Source organism: Tremella mesenterica, assembly GCF_000271645.1.
Source record: "Tremella mesenterica DSM 1558 unplaced genomic scaffold TREMEscaffold_7, whole genome shotgun sequence".
NCBI lineage: Eukaryota > Fungi > Basidiomycota > Tremellomycetes > Tremellales > Tremellaceae > Tremella > Tremella mesenterica.
This window is the reverse complement of record NW_006711231.1, coordinates 809,557-823,134: the sequence shown is the minus strand read 5'-3', so window position 1 is coordinate 823,134 and position 13,578 is coordinate 809,557. Positions and strand designations below refer to the sequence as shown.

General features: G+C 44.3%; 3 protein-coding genes across 3 annotated transcripts; 1 reads left to right on the top strand and 2 right to left on the bottom strand.

Moving 5' to 3' along the window:
* Positions 1-270: 270 nt before the first annotated feature.
* TREMEDRAFT_63207 (uncharacterized protein) lies at positions 271-6,586 on the top strand (the record flags this gene model as incomplete). Its single annotated transcript, XM_007005401.1, has 15 exons — positions 271-928; positions 1,100-1,204; positions 1,444-1,540; positions 1,708-1,778; positions 1,834-2,154; positions 2,363-2,608; positions 2,742-3,618; positions 3,666-3,827; positions 3,986-4,193; positions 4,326-4,686; positions 4,912-5,045; positions 5,317-5,462; positions 5,616-6,058; positions 6,326-6,498; positions 6,539-6,586. 15 exons carry the CDS (start codon positions 271-273, stop codon positions 6,584-6,586), a joined length of 4,050 nt encoding a protein of 1,349 aa, XP_007005463.1.
* Positions 6,587-7,004: 418 nt separating this feature from the next.
* TREMEDRAFT_31874 (uncharacterized protein) lies at positions 7,005-9,159 on the bottom strand (the record flags this gene model as incomplete). The annotated part of the gene is made up of 9 exons (XM_007005241.1): positions 7,005-7,278; positions 7,481-7,568; positions 7,718-7,841; positions 8,039-8,187; positions 8,236-8,322; positions 8,512-8,585; positions 8,632-8,653; positions 8,699-8,757; positions 9,041-9,159. 9 exons carry the CDS (start codon positions 9,157-9,159, stop codon positions 7,005-7,007), a joined length of 996 nt encoding a protein of 331 aa, XP_007005303.1.
* Positions 9,160-9,442: 283 nt separating this feature from the next.
* On the bottom strand, positions 9,443-12,977 carry TREMEDRAFT_71903 (uncharacterized protein). The gene is made up of 4 exons (XM_007005523.1): positions 12,517-12,977; positions 10,288-12,112; positions 9,828-10,039; positions 9,443-9,587 (listed from the first exon to the last, which is right to left on the bottom strand). Exons 1-4 carry the CDS (start codon positions 12,688-12,690, stop codon positions 9,561-9,563), a joined length of 2,238 nt encoding a protein of 745 aa, XP_007005585.1. The 5' UTR covers positions 12,691-12,977; the 3' UTR covers positions 9,443-9,560.
* Positions 12,978-13,578: the final 601 nt, after the last annotated feature.

Genomic DNA, 13,578 nt, shown 5'->3' with positions numbered 1-13,578 from the left:
GGTATTATACGCACGCGAATCACTTGTGAGTGTAGACAAAATGCCACATTGAAAAGTGCCACATCCAACATTACAAAAGTCAACCTCTGCTTGATCTCCTACACTCTCAAACATCTCTTTCGCATTGATTCAAACTCTTCTTCTCTCCCACCGACAGCCGACGAAAGTGCAGGAGAGACCTTTTCTCTTCACATTGAGTAAAGAAGAGAAAAGTACGTCTCTGACCAAAAGTTTGGTGTAAATGAAAGATTTTCGCACAGAGACGTGAAAATGTCAAACTTATTTCAATCCCTCATACCTTCTCGTCAACCCAATCCTACTTCTCAACCTCTCTATCCACATCTTCCTCAAATAGCTCAGAGCGGTGCGAACTGGGTGAGTTCTCATTTACCTCATGGAGGGATATCAAGTGGGAATGGAATGTCTCAACCCTCGACAGGAGCTGCTCCTGGTCAAATGGGACAGTATGGGCAACCGAGTCAAGTTGAACAAACTAGTCAAATGGGACAAGTCAGTCAAATGGGACAACAAAACATGTGGAATAACATCAATCCTCAACAAATGACTTCCAGTCAACAATCTCAATATGGAGGAGGATCAGGATCAGGAACTTATGGAGGTGTATCCGGTGGTCAAGGAGGAATGATAACTACAACTACAACCGGTACTGGAACGGGAGGAATGACAACAACGACAGGGATGTCATATGGAGGTATGATACAAAGTGGAAATACTACTAATTCAGTAACGAATTGGTCAACGTATCAACATTCATCTTCTCAACTTATCCCACAACCATTAGAGATCGTAGGTAAAGATGAAGATCCCGTTTATGGACCTTTGAGTAGAGCTAGAGGTAAAGTTGAAAGAGCTTTGAATGGGGATAATGAGATATCACCGGATTTAGGGGATTGTTTAGATCGAAATAGTAAGTTCAGTGGTTTCTTCTTCTTCTTCTTCAGATCTGATTTACTCTTCTTTACTCGATTTTGACCTGATCGTGCGATACTGAAGGATTTCCATCAGTATCATTTTCTCAAATTTTGATCTGACCATGGAAATTTGAAAAAATATGTTATTGTCATTTGCTGATAATCAGATCCTGAACCTTATGTACCTCCACCTGGAGGATCGAACGCTTTTAGACCGATAAGAATCACGAAGACTACGCCATTACCGGATGCTTTACATCAAGAGTTGAATTGTGAGTTTGGATCCTGCTTGGACTTGTGTGTATCACCCCGAGCGAAGCAGTGATTTTTCCACTGTCTACTGGTGGTTATGGTACTCGACATGGCTTTGCTCATTGTTCGCTTGCTGTCCGTTGATATGATCACCTTACTCCCTTTTGTCCTGACTTCGAAGGACGAATGTTCATGACGTTCAGTGGGGATATGTTAACGTGTTGATTTAGTCTATCCCTGATAAACGCTGACCGCTCAGACAAACATCTGACGGCGAAAATGGGCTTGTTCGAAGAATTGGAGAGAGCGTGGTTCACAGTGGACAACAAATTATTCTTATGGAATTACAATGATGGGTAAGTCTTCCTTTTCACAATCATCCTCTCGTATCTTAAAAGGTGACCGCCTTTAATACCAAGTACCATGTTGCGCATAAAAGTTCATTCTTCTATCTTCAATCGAACTCTTTGTCGTGTCTCCCATCTCTTTAGTCGGCTTATATAACACCGATACTCACGCCCAGGCGAGACTTCAGTCGGTATGACGAACAAAGCGAAACTATCGAAGCTGTAGCTCTTGTCAAAGCTCGCAAAGGTCAGTTTCCCCCCTCTAATCCTCTCAAGCAGTCAAATATAACACTAACATACAGACGTATTCGTAGACGACATCACTCACGTTCTCCTGATCTGTACATCATCACGTGCTACACTCCTCGGACTATCAAGATCTCCTCAAGGCGAATTGAGTCTATACCAAACCAGTCTCACAGTGGACACACCAACTACTATGGTCAGTATACACGGTAGCGACTCTGGAAGGATATTCATGCTTGGTCTCAATAGAGATTTGTACGAGTTGGAATATTCTGGAGAAGGGGGTTGGTTCTTTGGGAGTTCCACAAGGGTCATTCTGCATAACCGAACAAGTGGAGCGTTGAGTAACTGGGTACCGACGTTTTTATCATCGCAGAGTGGGTTTTCTCGTCGTCATCGTCCCTCGCCTATTCCTTAGCGTGTACTTCTTTCTAGACTCCAAAACCTATCTACTTTCGTCCTTGCTGCTCGAACATTCAAGGTCATTGATTAATACCTCGAATATCTCTTCCGCCCAAGAGTAGATGGGTCTAGCTAGGGATCCCAAGAAGTTCGCGAGCGTGCAGAACTCATAGCTGACATCAGACCGAGAAGGTATTCAATCATTCGTCATAGACGCCCCGCAGAACAGACTATTCACTCTCCATACTACCGGAGTGATAGATCAGTATGATATTTCGGGAAGCAACTTTATACTCAAGAGCAAGTTCCTCACCCTCAAACGAGATCTTCAATCCAGGGGTACACCTCTGTCGAGTCGAATCGTAGGCATTTTCGTCGTTGGAAGCCACGAATCACGTCGTGTGGGATTAATGGCTGTGGCGGACAATGGTGAGTTCTCCTTCTCTCCCTTCATCAGCCGGTAGCACGATGTGTTCTAGACAAAATCCGCCTTTGACTGACCGGTCCCCCACATCGTCTCCACGCGAGACGTCTCAATGGACCACTGGCATACCATGCTTAGTCATTGTCAAACGCTCGACCACGAAGCTGACAGGTTATTTAGGGGTTCGGGTCTACTTCACAGTCTACCCTTCAGGATTTGGGCCAGTGTTTTACCGTTTCCCACCTCAACATCTCCAACTTCGTCTCGCCGACCATTCTTTTTATTCCTCTGGAACTTTCATAGGTGTTCAACATCCCACCTCCTCTCCTACCCCAGTTTCTCAACTCACTTTCTTCGTTCCAAATCCAGGAAGACAATCCTCCGGCCGGGAAAATTTCGAAAATTACGAACCTTCAGTGTTACAAGAATGGCCTGTCCAAGATGAAATTTCAAGTCAAGTATGGACGATAGTCGAAGCTCATTCTACCAATCCTGCCTTTTCCCCACCTTCACTCCGTCGAACAGACGGTATAGCCGTTTCACCTCTTCCAAGACAATCTACTACAGAAGCCAGACAGTTCTTGATCTTAGCTACCAGTGGTCTCTTCTGGGCAGTTCAACCGCGACCGGTGGACATGCTCCAATCCTCTTTGGATTCTGAGAAAGACGCTGGGGTCAACATTGCTCGTATGACCTTTGGGAAGAATCAATTAGGAGCAATGGGTATAATGTTAGGTTCTCAAGCGGATTTAAAACAATCTGACTTACATTCCTCTGTCAATAGTATACTGCTTCAAGCTGGTCAACCTTTGATTAAGGACGGTACAACTGGTCGATCTATCGTGTATTCTTCACGACATGATGGATTGGCTTTGATATTGGCTAGATTTTTGAGACCCATATGGAATCTCAGGGTCACAGTTTCGGTCATGGGGAGACAGGTGTTGAATGTTCCAGAATCTCAATTACTGGTGGTGCAAGGAAGATTGGATCAATTACGGCGGTATATTGAAGAGTGAGTCAAAAGGGAATTGAAGTTTGGATGAAAGCTAACGTAAAAAGACATCCGTTTCCGAGACATCAAGCGGAGGGCGATGCGAAATTGGCTTGGGATCAAGAAGAATTGTCATTGCATGGAATGGGAGTTTTGGTAAAGCAGGCTGTAGAGGCGATAAGTTTCGTTTTGCTTTTGGCGGATTATAAAATATCCGATGTCATCGCGAGGTTAGTGCTTTGTGTCCAGTACCATCTCTACAGCCATTGATTTCCCAATTTGATGTCTCCTCTTTCCTCAAAGAAAGTTCACCAGTCTTCGGGGTGCATTAAGCGCCAGAACGATGGGAAAGTCTCGTTGTTCGACTTGACTTTTTTCTGATACACAGATGTGACGCTCAACTCCAATCAACCCTTCTCAATCTCACATACCAAGGTCTTTTGACAAGTTTGGACGGACGTGAAGTAGCCAGAAAATTAGTCACTGCCTTGATCGAACAACAAATCGGTCAAGAACTCGGTATTGATAGTTTGAGTGAGATCTTACAACAACGTTGTGGAACTTTCTGTCAACCTGGAGATGTGGTTTTGTACAAGGTCCGTCTACCGCTTAGCTCTTTAGTCAAATCACTACTCTTCTTTTTCCTCATCCTTTCAGGATACTTTACGTCGAGGTCTGTCGTACCGTAGAGATGTCAAACAGTTGTGATGACGACCGCTGACAACTAGGCCGAAGAAAACATTCGTAGGGCTGAATCTTCCCGTGATGTGCAAGAACGTTTCGAAGCACTCGTCGAATCTCTCCGTTTATTCAACAAAGCAGCTTCGTCAATTCCTACTTCCAGATTGAAAGATATATCAGCACGGTATCGCGCCATGCAATATACTCCAGGAGCTGTTGAACTTCCTCTCAACTGTGCTGCTAATGCTGATCCTCATGATCGAGCGAGGGAATATGTGAGAGATGGTAGACATCCTGCTGATCCGAGGAAAGCTATGTATGATTTGAGGATGGAATGTTATGGTTTGGTCGTTGCTGCTTTAGGAGCGTATGATGAGATGTTGGATGAGAGTACTGCGAGGGGGGATGGTGGGTTGTTTTCTTCCATTTGCCTATTTTTTCTCCACTTTGCTTTCAATTTCCTTCCCTCTGCCTCCCTCCCTTCAATGTTGCTGGAATGATGAGCTTTTTTCTTGAAATCCAGATCAGAAGAGTACATTCCTTGTGCACTTTCCGATTTCCCCAGGCTTGATGGGATGACGATTGATCAGGGGTAAAACGGGCAATGGATGGGAAATACGAGCTGACAATTAGCTACCGGAGCGGCTTCAGCGGGACAGAAACGAAATGAAGCTTATGCCATGGCTATTGCGTCGGACGATGAATTGTTCCATTTCTACTTGTACGACTGGCATGTCGTTCGTGGGCTTCATGAACAGTTGTTAGAGGTGAGAGCGTCTTTTGCTTCCATCCACTTCTCCGTTACGACTTCCCGGAAAAGCCCGCACAGTCATGTTATATTCGGCTTATCCGGACTCACCTTTCCATCACAACATCTCCCATTCTCTGCCCATGCCACATGTCATCTAGCTTGGCTTCAGCTGCCCTTTCTTGCACTTCGTCATTCCATATAATGACTGACCGGTGTCTCTTCCGTCATGGGCACCAGTATTGGTAGCCGGACCTGCTCAGCAAATAGGAAAAGAACTGACAGCAAAGTTCGACACTCCTTATATCGAAGAATACCTCAGAACCACCAGTAGTGATCTTGAAGATCGACGAGATTTACTTTGGAAATTCTACGCTAGAAGGGAAGAATGGTTATCAGCCGCTCACGCTTTACATAATCTCGCCACCAGACCTAGGTCAGTATTTCTTCCTAATCTCAATCACTTCTCACACATTTCATGACAAATCATCTTTCTATCTACTTCAAAATCCTTTATCTACTGTTCTTTTCTCTGTCACACTCAAATGTGACACACTCAACGAACTCGTTATCCCCCGCTGACACTCAGTCCAATGTCACTCCAAACCCGTCTAGCATATCTAGCTCAATCTCTTACTTCGGCAAAATCAGCAGTATCCCTAACTTCCCCCGACGTAGAATTCATAAACTCCTTATCTGATCTACTCGAAGTCACTCAAGTCCAACTTGAGATCCTACACTCCATCCATTCTCTACCCATTTCTACCGATCCAAACGTACAAACCGCCTTAGACGAATTGAACTCTTCTCTTTTGGGTTTGGACGAACTATGGCATAAATACGCAGCGCCTTATCGGTTATTAGAAAGTTTATTAGCTATTTTAAAAGTTAGTGATAATAGGGTAGATGATGTTTGTGAAGCTGTTTGGAATCAATTGATTGAAGGATGTGAAGAACCTAAAGATGTTAGTGTTTCTGAAAAGATTATTGATTTATGTAGAAGGTTTTATCCTTCTGAAGCTGCTCCGTTGGGTGAGTTCCTATCTCCTTCTCTTACTCTTCTCTTTCCCTTTGCGCTTTTTTTTCCCCTCACACCATCACACACACATCGTTCTCAACTTGATATTCCCTCTACTATCATTCCTACCATTTCACACCCTCACTTCCCCATCAGTCATCACATCGCACCAACCATCTTCAATCTAAATGAATCACCCCATCCTCATTCTTCATGTTTCGTAGATTTACATATCACACTGATCACCCTGGTATATGAAAGAAATAACCCTGATAAATCAGATATCATCCTCCCAATCATTTACTCTCAATGCGCTTTGATTTCCTCGGCGGAAGGAATGGCTACTCTGGCTTTATTAGATGGTGGTATACCCCTTCGAGATATCTGGGAAACTCTCCGAATCCTCACCGAACAAGCTGAAGATGAAATAGCACACACTTACCTCGCTGAAGAGGTAAGTATCATATTTGATCGATGGATGGGTGATAAATCAGTCATACCTTCTGCAGAAGTGGAAAGATACGCTTCTGCTTATTTGTTAAGAGCTACCGGTAGGGGTGATGATAGGAGTGAAGGTGTGAAAAGAAGGATGCAAGCTGCTAAGAATGCCTCTGGGATCTGAAAAAAGAGGATGGATATCATACGTGAGCATTGATTGGTACATATGCATTTTGTGTAATCTTGATCATACACCTGATGACTTTCTTCTGGATGTTTGAAACGCATTATGGAACTGCTTGTTCAATCCAACTTATCGACAATGGCTGTGGGCGAGACGAACATCCAAATTCTGCCTCTTGTAGTAAGTGGAGTGATACAGGAGAGCGGAGTACGCTACTCTTACTCTAGTATGTCCGGTGTGCATCAGCAAAAGTTTTGTTAGTCTTCACAAGAAATGTGTAGAAGTTAGATATCATACATCATACTGTAAATCATACATCATACACCATACAGATTATGCTACTTCCTCGCCTCCTCGGCCAAAGCTTCCCGTCCATCTTTACCCTCATCAAACTTATACATTGGGAAATCAAGAAGAATAGTCCGTTTGATAATCTCCGGTAGACGAACGTATATCGCAGGAGGAAAAGGGATGAGGATGCTCGTTCGTTTCAAATACCGTTTGTAATTATCCCATGCGTTTGGATCAGAGGGAGAGGAAGAATGAGAGAGGAGATAATATTTCTTTGCTGTTGGTTTTTCGGCCGTGGGTAGACCGGAGAGGAAAAGTAGACTCAAGATCAGCTTCGAAAGATCAGGTACCCTAAGCTGCTATGACGAATATTTGCGCGTACTTGTCTGACGGGCTTGGTAACCTCTGATATTCCTATCTCGAGGAGTTTGGATGGCGGTGAGAAAAGGGAGAAAAAGAAATGGGGAGAATGACGGAAGAATGGAGAAGGCTTTGAGAGAAGGAGAAGGGAAGGGGGACTTACAGAACCATTGTCAAGAGAGGAGCGACGATAGCTGTGTATTGCGCTCGTTTAGCTCCAGAGCTAATATGGCCATTGGTGGTTGGTGACACTGAGATTAGTCTTGATCCAAGTCATTCCCTCTTCCCAACAGTGGTTCTTGGTTCAATTGTCTTGGGAGAAGGTGAAGCATGATGGGCAAATATTGGAGATTGGGCAAAAGAGAGTTTTGGAAACAGACGAAAAGGTGGCACGACTTACGACACAATATCCAAATACCCCAATGAAGGACGATTTCTCCAAAATACGGTGGATGTCTGGAAAAGTACCATAAGCCTTTGGTACATGGTTGTCCCTTGGGCGGTTTGGACGATTTGTATAGGTACTGCTCATCAATTTCTTTGTTCCGTCCCAGAACAATCCTTCTACCCCGAAGTTGGGCTTGACATAGCCCGGATAAGAGCAAACGATCGGAAGTCTTGTTTCTCCCCATTGACACCCAAAAGTCCAGGTCGACCGACAGGCAGAGCTGTCCCAAGGGTGCAATATGTGCAGTGGGTAGAAGAAGGTGGAGACATTCACCTTCTGTATATCCCCTAAAGCCTCCCAGGAAAGTCCAATGGCGAAAAGGATAATTCCGGCAATATCACGTCCAGTCCCAAACGAAGGATTCCCTCCTCCTCTATTGAGATCGGATACCGCTGGGGAATTCAGAATCACCGTTGGGAGAGCTACTCATCAATCCCATGTATCAGAAATCAGATATGAGGTGAACGTACAGACCGTCCATACCCATATGATTTGGAAACCCCAAAATCCAGCGAATTTGAAGAAATGTGATCGCATTTCGTCGAATCTGGTGTCGCCTGCAAACTCAGTGACTGTAGAATGTCTCTCTTGCCACCACCCCGTCTGATTTCACCCCAGGATCAAAGCAAGATAAACTCGATACTGCTGAGTAGTACAAGGACCACTGCACGAGGTCTTATGAATGACATTGAGTGAAAGTGATAATACTGTATATTTGAAGGTTTGGGGAAAGAAGGAAAACTCACTACCTGTTTTCAAGACTCTGAATAACAAAAACCCAGCCAATCTGGCCGACCAGAGCATAATCAACACTGAAGCGCTATATCCTCAGCTTTCATTCATCCTACTCAACAAACTCCCCTTACACTATATTTCTCGCATGATAAGCTGAAATCAGCGATTGACATGTTGATCAGTATCCGAGGTACTCACTCCCTCCTGTAGTCAAAGTGATCAAAGCTAATATGAAGAAATTTGATCCACCAGTGAAACTATCTTGTCAGTCAAGATACCCTCTTTCTGTCGCGTTCCTTTTCTTCAACGTTCTCTTTCATCTCAATCCCGAATATTGATATTTCTATGAATACACGCCCTTCCCGCCGTTGGCCATCTGTCCCACACGCATACCCCAAGTGATCAGAGAGACGAAAGAAGGAAAAGAGGACTTATTGATTTGGTTGGGTTGTGGGGTCAAGTCTCTTTGGTTGTGGGGTATGAGACTGTCTAAGGAAAGAGATGGAGGTATTGGGAAGGAGAAGAGTAGGGTCGACTCACTCGGTGATTTTATCGAATTGCAACGTCCACGCCACTGCGAACCCAGTGAGTTGCCATGCTATGGTGATGAGTAAAGATATGGTGAGGTTGTATTTATCAATGATGGCATGTGGGGACATACTAGCCGCTGCGCGCTGCAGAGTATCACGTCGATACGTCGAGAGGGCGGGGAAAGAGTTGTCAAGGGTCAAAAGTCAGAGGTCACAAGGTCAAGAGGGAGGGGTGAGACTTTCGATCGATCGTCAGCTCAAAGAGGCACCGATCGTAAAGTACGACTATGGTAAGTAAAGTCACGTGGAGAACGGCGGTTTCGGTCGATTCGGTTTGGTTAGATGGGTGTTAGAAATTGGGGATAGCAGACATGAGGTCATGAATAACGATCAAAGTAGGTGGGAGGGTTGTGACAAAGACAGCCATATGCAATCAAATCCCATGCTATGCTACCTTGGTCAATCGCACCCAGGTCGACAGTCGGTCACCCGTTACCCGCGTGATCCCACCAACCAAGAACAACGAACAATTAGCTCCATACGTCCGTCATGAGGCGCTGCTGGTTAGTGCTTGATATTCTAAAGCCACTTGTGCCCCCCCGCCTTCTTCCACTCTTTACACACATAACATGTATCCCGACATCGAGTCTAAAGTGGGTGGGACAAAGATAGCAAGGAGTAAAGCGCATTCAGGTGGTTCCTCCGAAGAAAGGAAGGACGTCCGACATACATGGCTGAAAGCCGAATCTGGGAACAAACAGGAGAAGGTTTGAAGTAAACGTTGATGGATGACTCACATTCCTCTCTTTCAACAACTTCAACTCTTTGACCCCTTCCACCTCGGCCGTCCCTCCTTTCGCCTCACCTAACATCTTGATCAATCTCTCTTCCACCGATTTAGCCATACTCTTTGCATCTCCGCAGATGTAGACATAAGCCCGTTTCTCTAATATGAGAGGGGCGATTTCTGTTCTCAATTCCCATAGAAGATCTTGGACGTATGTTTTGGCTGTATGTCAGTGAATTTCCCCTCGTATCCATAACACTCGACAGTGTGCATGCGTATGTGATTGCATTTGAGACCGTCGTCTCGTCCAAGAGACTCGGTAAGTGTTATGACGTGCAGCAGGAGTAAGAAAGGAGATCTGGAACAATCAGAGTTGTAGACGGAAGAGTAGAGAGAGTGAAGTATAATTGTTAAGATAGGGAGTGAACATGAGAGGGAGAAGCAGGAAGAAGGAAGAAATTAACACTCACTTGGACCTTCTCTAGAAAAAGCCACTTTCATCTTAAATTTCCCACCCAACTCTCCCTCATATTCCGGCCATTCATCCTTATACAAAAAATCTTGATCTCCCCTCCTACATCCATAAAACAAATAAATCGGTGCCCAATCATTCAAAGCATTCTCACCATTCTTTTCTTTCGCTTTCCTTGCTAATGCCACACGTTCTTGTACGAAACCTCTAAAAGGTGCCACACCCGTTCCAGGACCGATCATGATGACTGGGACTTTTGGACTTGTAGGTAATCTGAAAGTACTTCTCCTAACATGAATAGGAACTCTATAAACGTTTTGTCGGACATAATGACCTCTTGGTCCTGATAATTTATAAGAAGGAGTTTTTAGCATTGTTACCGCTTGAGGTTCTAGTTTATATGAATCGAAATTATTGTTGTGATCAGGTATGATGGTGGATGAAGTTGATATAGGTGTATTTGTTCCAGAAGCGTTTTTCAAGTTTAATATGAAATTTGTTGAAACTCCATAAACCCATCTAGGTTCATGTCTATGAGCATGAGAAGGTTGTGATTGATATTTCAATACAACGGCAGTTACGTGTATTGAAGAAGGATGTAGTTTAGATGAAGAAGAAATTGAATAATATCGAGGTTGTAATCTTGGTATAACTGATACTATCCTATCGAAAGGAATTGGCCAAATGGTAACAGAGTCAAAAGGTTCTTGTAAAGAATCACCAACAGCGACTTGTAATACTTCTGCAAGTTTTAGAGAAGGTCCATCTATTTCTTCATGATAAACTTCTTTGTTCGTTCCCCATCTTGTTAATCTTTCTCTAGCGATATCCGTAGGAGCATAACGTGATAAAAATGCTAAAGTTTGACGAGATGCTATAGCTGATATATCTAAATAATGTCGAAATATGGCTTCGTATGTCGCTGGAGTAGGGAATGGAACTTTTGCTAATGCCGGATCTAAACTTTCGATAGAAACGACTTTATCATGTTTTTCTTTTAAACCCAATACACTGAGCATTCGATCGACTTCTAAATCAGGATTACTTGGCCAAATACCAACATGATCACCATGTTGATAAGTCAAACCAGAACCGGTAATGTCGAATTCCATATGAACGCAATTCCTTTCTCCTCCCATGGCGAATAATTCTTTACTAGCTAGAACAGGTGCGGGATAAGGGTTTTTCGAATCATATGATCCTATAGGTGTCGTATTTCCACTAGCTGTAGCTAACAAAGCTCTAGGACTCAATTCTCCATGGTAAACTTTATCAGGTGGATGAGATTCGATTTCAGTGACAACGAAATCCGCAACGTCACCTGCACCACCTTCTTCAATCCCTAATTCGGTGGAAAAACTTTCCCAAAGAGGGTCTTTCCATGCTAAATAATCTTCTTCCATGCTTTTATCATCATCTCCTTCACCGCGTTCACCAATACGTTTCGCTCCCAGTTCTTCCAGACGTTTGTCCAACTTACGTGCGATTTCATTGTAATAAGCGTAGGTTTTGTTACCAAGACCAAAGATGACATAGCGGAGGTTTTCGAGAGTGGAGCCATTGCTGAACTCCACAGAGGGGTCAAGCAGGAAGTCCATGAGTGGTTGTGCATTATCGGTAGGATCGCCCTCTCCATAGGTGGCTACGACGAAGAAGACGGCATGAGTGGAGGGAATGGTGTCGAGATTGGTAAAGTCGTATTCTTCTGGATCACATACGAGAGATGAAAGACCGAATCGTGTCTTGGCTTCTTTGGCAAGACGGATAGTGTATTCTTCGGCAGTACCGGTCTGAGATCCGTAAAACATGACGAGACGTTTTCCCTGGTGAGGTCAGTATATAGCATTTGGCATCAGATGACAGATCGTTTGCGTATTCCTCCATCAGCGACTATTGTTGGCCCTATATTCCAGGCTTTGCTGCATTCCCGAGCTTGAGGAAAGGAGGGGAGGGAGGGGAGAATGGGGTGAGGTGGGGAGGGGAGAGGAAGGAGGGAGACGCAGACAAAGACAGATCTACGTAAGAAAGATGGCACGATGAATTGCCTCAACACATGTCGAAAATCTCCAATAGCCGGTCAGGCATCCGAACAAAAGCGATGAAAGCCCACCGAGCCATAGCCGAGGATACAAAGCACAGCTAACGAATACGAATAATGAAAACAAGATCTATCACAACATATGAAGCAGTAGAGTGGTGAGGCATATGAAACAAAATCAAAACTCACAGTCCTCTCCATCTTACTAACGAAATCTCTAGGATCACCATCTTCCTCCACCTTCGTCTTTACCTGAGTCGGGGGTCTCTTGGTACCTATCAATGGTAAGGAATTACGAAAGTACCATCCAAGAGGGAGTATGATGGTTAGAAGAAGTATGACTATATCAATTGGAGAAGGCATCTTGTTGAAAATCTCGAGTGACAACTATACCTCAGCCAGTTGATTTTACTTGTGTTGTTCCTGAAGAGATGATGGGATCGGTGGAGTTGTCTTGTCTTATGTCTTGCGAGATACTGAAAGACGTCGCCTCGTATGGATCTTACGAATAACGAAGCGAGGAGATATGTCGCTAGAGGAAAGGGTGGAATTTGCAGATCGGCCGATGTTAAAATATCGACTAGCTCCGATATCTACGTCTACGCCTGACCGAGTTCCGTCAAGTGGATTGATAAGAGGGAAGAATGAAGGGTTGTGGGGGCGAAATTGGTCAGACGGCGAATGAATCGAAGGCTCGATGGCCGATGAAGGAGAGAAATAAAATGAAAAAGTGAAGCGAGAAGCAAGTGGAACGACCGGAGAGGGGATCCTAGGATAGGTATCTGCCACGTGGCATCTCTTCATCCGCTCGATGCTTCGGCCGAGTGTATGTGTCTGTTTTGACTTCTACATACCCCCAACCCACTCGAATGCTTCTATCAGCGAGGAATTAGAACATGTGATAGATGTCGAGAGACCAAAAGACCATACAGGGACAAAGAGATAATGCAACGAAGGAATCATACAGAAGAATCATCTATCAACCTTCCTTCCACTCCTTTTCCTTCCACCCTACCTCGACGCTCTTGACGACCTTCGAAAATCTTCTTCAATCCAACTCCACGATATCTACGTCGAACGACTGGTACTCGACTAGTAATCAGCTCAGGTTCAGACCTCTGTTCGAGCTAAAGAAGTCGGACATACCTGTGAACATCGACATATTGATCAGATTCGTCCTACCCGTCAGCTCAATAGACAAAAGATGAGTGGACCCGTAGGACTGACAATGATTTCACGACCTATCAGCTC